Genomic DNA, 8143 nt, shown 5'->3' with positions numbered 1-8143 from the left:
CCCTATGACCCAGCCATTGCACTGCTGGGGATTTACCCCAAAGATACAGATGCAATGAAACGCGGGGACGGGAAGATTTGAAGGTCTGATTTTTTTCTAGCCATGGAGATAAGGTGCCCTGTAATTTTTAAACTATCAATGACTTTGATTATATTTGCTAAATATGCTATGGGGGCATAAGAATCAAGGGAAAAAAAACAAGAGGGTCCTTTGTGATTGTTGTATAAAAGCCAGTAATGAATTGTCTAATGAACTTTGACACACAAAAAAATATGTGTAGTAGTGGGACCATTTCCTTAGAGACACAGAGGTATAACCATAGCATTAAATGTATAAACACAACAATGATATCACAACAAAGCAAATGCTTGGCTTCTTTTCTAAGGCAATTGGATGTAAGAATTAAGTTTTATTTGATATAATTATAGATTCACATGTACATGTAATAAATAACAGAAAGAACTCATGCATACTTTACCCAGTTTCTTGCAGTGGTCACATCTTATAAGACACAATCTCACACCCAGGACTTTGGTAACCACACAATACAAGTACAGAAAAATTTCATGATCACAATATCCCCTCATTTGCTCTTTTTTTTTTTTTATTTGTAGCCAGGCAAGCCTCCATTTCCCTTAGTCTTTCCATCACTAGAATTCACTAATTTGTTCTCCATTTTCTAATTTTGGCATAAACAAATCAATAGTGCACATGACTGTTGGGATTGACTTTTTGACGTGGCATAATTCTCTGGAGATTTATCCAAGGTGTTATCTATGTCAATAGCTTGTTTCTTTACACTGCTAAATATTCTTCAATTGTATGGATGTGTAATAATGTGATCAACGCTTACTTTTTAAGTGACATCTGAGTTGTTGCAAATTTTTGGCTATTATAAGGTCATCATGAATATTTATGTGCAGGTTTTATCTGGGTTAAAAGACTAGGCAGTATGGTATATGTATGTGTATAATTTAAAAGTACATTTATATATATTTCCATATATAAATATTTATCCCGGATATATAAGTACTGATGATATGTAATTTATATGCTCTAAACTCACCCACTTAAAGTATGCAGTTCAATGGTTTTAAACTGTATACATAGTTGTATATTCGTCAGTACAGTAAACTTCAATGTGAGAGAATAAAACTATATAGGAGTAATGTTTCTGTCTCACTAGATTTAAGTATTATTCTGACATAGACGATGATGTTAGAATGTGTATGGTAAGCCCTACAGATAACAATAGAAAAATACATCAAAAATATTGTGGAAGCATCATTAAAAGAATTAAAATGATAAAACTGGAAATATTCACTTAATGCAAAAGGAGGCATTGAAGTAGGAATAGAAGAGGAAGGAGTACAATAGACATCTAGAGAGCAAAAAGTAAAGTGGGAGAGGTACATCCATCTATATCAATAATAACATTACATGTAAATGGATCCAACTATCCAATTGAAAAGCTGAGATTTTCAATCTGGAATAATGAGAAAAAAGTAACCACAGTATACTGTCTATAGAAGATACATACAGATTCAAAAATATAAGCATATTGAAAGTAAAAAATTGGAAAACAAATTTAAAGCATCCAACTACTTAACAACAGAGCCCCAAAATACATAAAGCAAAACTGACTAATGAAGAATAGACAGTTGAGCAACAATAATCGGAGACTTAATTTTCAAAAATGGATAGAGCAACTAGGCTCAAATTCAACAAGGATTTAAAAAAAGACTTCTAAAGCAATCAGACCTAATACTCAAATCTACAACACTCAAGTGTAAAACAACAGAATAAAAATTCTTGGCATTGGTGATTTCCTTTTTTTTTTGTATCTTTTTTATTGGGGTTCAATTTGCCAACATATAGTATAACACCCAGTGCTCATCCCATCAAGTGCCCCCCCCCCGTGCCTGTCACCCAGTCACCCCATCCCCCCGCCCACCTCCCTTTCCACCACCCCTTGTTCGTTTCCCAGAGTTAGGAGTCTCTCATGTTCTGTCTCCCTCTCTGATATTTCCCACTCATTTTCTCTCCTTTCCCCTTTAATCCCTTTCACTATTTTTTATATTCCCCATATGAATGAAACCATGTAGTGTTTGTCCTTCTCCGACTGACTTACTTCATTCAGCATAATATCCTCCAGTTCCATCCACGTTGAAGCAAATGGTGACTTCCTTTATTGAAAAACTGTTTCTATACATTTAGTTTTTTGCTGTTGTATATTCTCTTCTGCATTTCTTTGATTTAATTTGTACTTTTTCTTACTTCTTGAAATGGATACTTAGATCATTGATTTTACTGTTTCTTCTTTTTAAAATATAAATACTTACACTATATATTTCTTTCCAAGCACACCTTTATCTGTATCACACAGGCTTTAGCACATAATATTTTCATATCATAGAGTACAAATATTTTCTAATATTCATTTTGAGCTCCTTTTTTATACAAATGCTTTTCATGTGTATACTATTTAGTTTCTGAATACATGTGAGATGTTCCACATATTTTCATATTGATCACTTACTCAAAACTTCAATTTCATAAACATTTTTTCTCTTGAAAGTAGTGTTCAGCTTTTAGGAGTTTTTTGCACAATATTTCATACTGATGATTAGGTCTGGTTTGTTACATGAGTTGTTTAGATTTCTATATTATATTGATGCTTTGGTCAGTTTGAGCTATGCAATGCTGAGATAATGTGTAAAAATCACCCACTATGATTATGGATTTTTCCATTTTTCCTTTTTGTTCTATATGGTTCTTATATTCTCAGGTTATATAATAAAGTATATAAAATTTAGAAAATTTTATATATTCTCAATGAATACAAACTTATTTTTATCAATTTTATTTTTATCAGATTAATTTCCAAACCAGAGAAAAAGAATTTACCTGCAGCCAATGCAAATTTTGTGTTAAATAGATCTAATCGTTCCCCACTACTCAGAAATCAAAAGTTCCAAAATGCCTACCTGTTAAAAACAAAAAGACAAAAACAAACCATGTGGAATAAATGTAATCAGTCAATTCATTTTTTTTCTATCTGAATCTTTATAACGAAGTTTCCAAGTAGTCTTTATAAAGAAATTTGTTGGTTACTCCTCTTTTACTGTTCATACCATAAAGCAGCTACTTTAAACCAATAAATAGAAGGCCAGTGTATATAACAGATATGTGCTATTATCTATTTTCGGTTGTAAAGTATAAAATTATAAATGTTAATATTTTATCAAAGAGAGAAAATAAAATGTCAGCTTTAAATAATCTTAATTTGGGAAGCCTGGATGGCTCTGCCGTTGAGCATCTGCCTTTGGCTCAGGTCCCGATCTCGGGATCCGGGATAAAGTCCCACATCCAGCTCCCTGCATGGAGCCTGCTTCTCCCTCTCCCTCTGTCTGCTTCTCTCTCTGTGTCTCACAGGAATGAATAAATAAAATCTTTAAAAAAAGAAATAATCAATTTTCTGACTTTAATGTATATAATATTGAATTTTTATTTTAATTTTGAAAGGGAAAGTTCCAATATCTACTTTAAATACCTAGGATGAAAAAACTTTTTTTTTTTCTTTTTACATGGGACGAGATGCAACATAAGGATTAGTAAATGCACTCTCTTTAAAAAAACAGCAAATTGTGGAAGGAGCCTCGGTGTCCATTGAAAGATGAATGGATAAAGAAGATGTGGTTTGTGTATACAATGGAATATTACTCAGCCATTAGAAATGACAAATACCCACCATTTGCTTCAACATGGATGGAACTGGAGGGTATTATGCTGAGTGAAGTAAGTCAATCGGAGAAGGACAAACATTATATGTTCTCATTCATTTGGGGAATATAAATAATAGTGAAAGGGAATATAAGGGAAGGGAGAAGAAGTGTGTGGGAAATATCAGAAAGGGAGACAGAACATAAAGACTCCTAACTCTGGGAAAGGAACTAGGGGTGGTGGAAGGGAAGGAGGGCAGGGGGTGGGGGTGAATGGGTGACGGGCACTGAGGGGGGCACTTGACGGGATGAGCACTGGGTGTTATTCTGTATGTTGGCAAATTGAACACCAATAAAAAATTAATTTATTATAAAAAATAAAAAATAAGCAAAAAATCAAATAAGGATAAAAAAAACAGCAAATTTTCCAGTAGTATTTAAGAAGAAATAGTCTCAATAATTGTCACCTTGGATGGTCTCTTCAGTTAATATGGCTTTGGCTAAAAATGGTAGACTACTTGTATATGGTCACAAGGCAAGCTACAGTTGGGATGACTCAGCCAAACAGCACTTGAGAGGCACTCTCCAAACTTTATGAAGAATTTGGATACTTACCCTCACACTTATGACACATACTTAAGCCAAATGATCGGCAATCACGCAGATGGCCTTACTTCAAATTCAGTAGCCCTAGGAAATATACTTCTGTGGCTTGATTTTGAATTGCACATGCACAACTTAGTAATTTTGAGTAACTATTTTTTCATGGGCAGTTGAGGTGACAGTCAAGATTTATAGGAATTGTTGGGCTGAACAAAATTCCTATTAAATTTTGTTTATTTGTGTATTAAATTAAATATAAACAAGTGAATTCCTTGTTTGTTACAAAACATTGATGTTGTACTAACTTGAGTTATTAGTGTGAGATCTAAGTGGACAGATATACAAGCTTCCCCAAATTTTCAATCTTTCAAAGTCTATTTTGAAGTACATTCAAAGACAAAGGAGAAGAGTGTAGAGGGACGGACTACTTCAATTCCTCAGGCTGGCCAACAGGTTTAAAAGTTACTTTCTGGAGATGTCCGGGTAGATGAAGACAATGTAGCTGTATAGCAACCTGTCTCTCTTGTTTCTCCCCAAATGCTACAAAACCATAAAAATAGAAAAGTAAATTCTATACCAGAGGTGGACAAACTTTCTGTAAAAAGCTAGACAGTAAATATTTTTGGCATTTGGATCCATGAGGCCTCTGTTAGGCTACTCAACTCTGCCATTAAAGGCCACCATAGACAATAGGCAGATGAGTGAGAGTGGACATGTTTCAATAAAACTTTATTTACTAAAGCCAGTGTAGATAGACTTTACCCCCGTATCTTAATTTTTTTTTACTCTTACACAGCAGGGAGTCTGCTTCTCACTCTTTCTCTCCCTCTGTTACTGCCCCCCTTCAATGCTCACTGCCTCCCCATCAAGTTAATTAATTAATTAACTAATTAATTAAATTCAGTGTGCTCTTATTTGTGTAAGATAAATGCAATTTTTTTGATTGTGTCATTGAAAGCTCGTTTCACTTGCTTGTTCCTCAAAGTATAAATGAAAGGGTTCAACAAAGGAGCAACAGATGTAGTGAGCACGGATACCCCTTTATTGATATCCACCTCTTCTTTGGCCGAAGGCTTGATATAGATGAAAATACAGCTGCCGTATGTAATGGAAACAACAAGCATGTGTGAAGAACAGGTGGAGAAAGCTTTTTTTCTTTGAGAAGCAGAAGAAAATCTTAGAATTGTCCTGATGATATATATATAGGAAAGAATGACACCTATCAGTGTAATAATGAATGTCAGTACTGCACAGATTATAACCACCTGTTCTATAACCCATGTATCCGAGCATGAAATCTTAAAAAGAGGAGATGCATCACAGCCAAAATGATCAATGGCATTGGAGTCACAGAATTCCAGCTGGAGGCCCATACCAAGGGGTGTGATGATGATCAGCAGCCCAGAAATCCAGCAACAGAGGACAAGGATGGTACAGACTTTGTTATTCATGATGGTCATGTAATGAAGGGGTTTGCAGATGGCCACATAGCGGTCATAGGACATGGCTGCCAGGAGAAAAAATTCTGTGACCCCAAAAAGCCCAATAAAAAATATTTGGCAAGCGCAAGCATTATACGTAATAGTGTTGTCTCCAGTTGTTATACTGTACAAGAATCTGGGAATGCATACTGTTGTGAATGAGATTTCTAAGATGGAGAAATTGCGGAGAAAAAAATACATAGGTGTTTTAAGATGAGAATCCATAAATGTAAGAATGATAATGGTCAAATTTCCAGTAATGCTCAGCACGTAGCTGAGAAATAAGAAGATAAAAAGAAGAACTTGCAGCTGTGGGTCCTCTGTAAGTCCCAACAAGATGAATGTTGTTATTGCTGTGTGATTTCTCATTGTTACCTATGATGTCTTAGGCAATCTACATGAAAAAAAAGTCAAAGAGAAAGTATTTAAACAGAAGAAAGGAAACAATAAGGCAAAAATCAATGAAACAGAACACAATAAAGCAAGAGAGAAGATCAAAGGAATTGAAAGCTGATTCTTAGAAAAGATAAATAACACTGATAAAACTGCTGTGAGACTGACCTGAAGAAAAGATAAGCTTTGTCAGGAATGAGCGCGATAACATCATTAGAGATTATACAGATATTAAGAAGATAAAAATGAAATATTTTGAAAATGTCTGCAGAGTAGATGTGGCAACTTAAATGGAATGCACTAATTCTTTGAAGGATACAATATACCAAAGATAATTCAAGTTGAAATATCTAATATATATAGTCCTATATCTATTAAAGTAAACAAATATGTAGTAAGACATCCCATAAAGAGAACTCCAGGCGCAGACGGCTTAATTGTAGGTTTCTACTAAACAGTCAAGACAAACAAAGGCACCAGTTCTATACAAATCCTTTCATAAAATTGATGAAACCAAAAATTATAGCATTATCTGATGGAGCTACTCACGTCTGTAAACTTAATATAAATGATAACCACAATAAAAAAGGGAAGAGTGAAGGGTCTTATATAGTAATACATTTTCTGCATTCTACCTCCAGTAGTAAAATATTGATTATAACTGGTCTGTGAAATGTTTCTTGGGTACATCATGTCACACACAAACTTTTAAGAAATGGTATAGTCAAACGTACGTTATATAAATTAAAATGAAACACTGGGGCTATTAATTTTGAGGCAGAATATGAGAAACAAAAGAAAGAACCATGAGAACAAACAAAATGATTAACAGATGTTCAAACATAAATAATTACATTGTATAAATGACCAAAACATACCACACTGATTAAAAGACAGGGATTATAAGAATGTGTTTTTAAGAAACCTCCCACCTAGATGCAGTATTTAAACACTTCACTTCAAATATAATGACATAGATAAGTCAAACAATTAAAAAATGACTACCATGTGAACCACAATAAAGGGAATGTTGGAGTAAATATGCTAATATTACCATCAAAGAAAGTTAACAAACATACAAAAGAAAATTACATACCATTAAATTATCCAATTCACCGATAACAACTAAAGATCTTAATTATTTATGTATTTAACAGTACACCAAAATATAAGAAGAATAAACTGGCATAAATAAAAGAAGAAATAATAGGTAAATTGTAAATTATAGCTGGAGATTTACTAATCGATGGAACTAGTTGACTGAAAATCCACAAAAGTATAGAAAAACTATATGTCAATTATATATAATTGATGTTTATAGAACACTCTGCCTAATAATGGCAGAATGCATATTATTTTCTTTTATAAATTTATTTTTTATCAGTGTTCAATTTGCCAAGATATAGAATAAAACCCAGTGCTCATCCCATCAAGAGAATGCACATTATTTGAAGTGTACATGTAAGACTGCAAAATCGGTATCCCAACAAGAGAGGTAAAATAAAACAAATATTAATGAGTTTAAACAAACTGGAATCATATAGAAGATATTCTCTGACCACAAAGAAATCAAACTAACAATCAATAACCAAAGAAAAATGGAAAGAAAATATTTACAAATTAAACAGGTTACTTCTAAATACTTTATGAGTCAACCACTAAGACTCAAAGGAAATAAAATAACATATTGAAATAAATGAAAAATATGTGGAATGAAGGTAAACCTAGGAGTGAGTGGAAATTTATAATGTTAAATGTTTATATTACAAAAGAAAAAGTTTCAAACCAAATATTAAATCCTTGACAACAATAACAAAAAGCTGAAAAAAAGAGTGAAAAAACTACCCAAAGAATGAGACGGAAGCAAAGATAGAGATAAGACTAGAAGTCAACAAAATTAGAAACAAAAATACAATAGAGAAAATTAATCTAACCAAAAGCTGT

At 33.3% G+C, this 8143-nt stretch overlaps 1 protein-coding gene across 1 annotated transcript; it reads right to left on the bottom strand.

Moving 5' to 3' along the window:
- Positions 1-5236: 5236 nt before the first annotated feature.
- LOC140610028 (olfactory receptor 6C2-like) lies at positions 5237-6175 on the bottom strand. The gene has a single exon (XM_072785492.1). The coding sequence runs from the start codon at positions 6173-6175 to the stop codon at positions 5237-5239; it is 939 nt and encodes a 312-aa protein (XP_072641593.1).
- Between the last annotated feature and the right edge of the window lie 1968 nt (positions 6176-8143).

Source organism: Canis lupus, chromosome 2 (genome assembly GCF_048164855.1).
Source record: "Canis lupus baileyi chromosome 2, mCanLup2.hap1, whole genome shotgun sequence".
Lineage (NCBI taxonomy): Eukaryota > Metazoa > Chordata > Mammalia > Carnivora > Canidae > Canis > Canis lupus.
This window is presented reverse-complemented; position numbering and strand designations above follow the sequence as displayed.

What these genes read in the sequence shown, in the direction of transcription:
- LOC140610028 (XM_072785492.1), bottom strand. Translation starts at nt 6,175, where the DNA reads ATGAGAAATCACACAGCAATAACAACATTCATCTTGTTGGGACTTACA.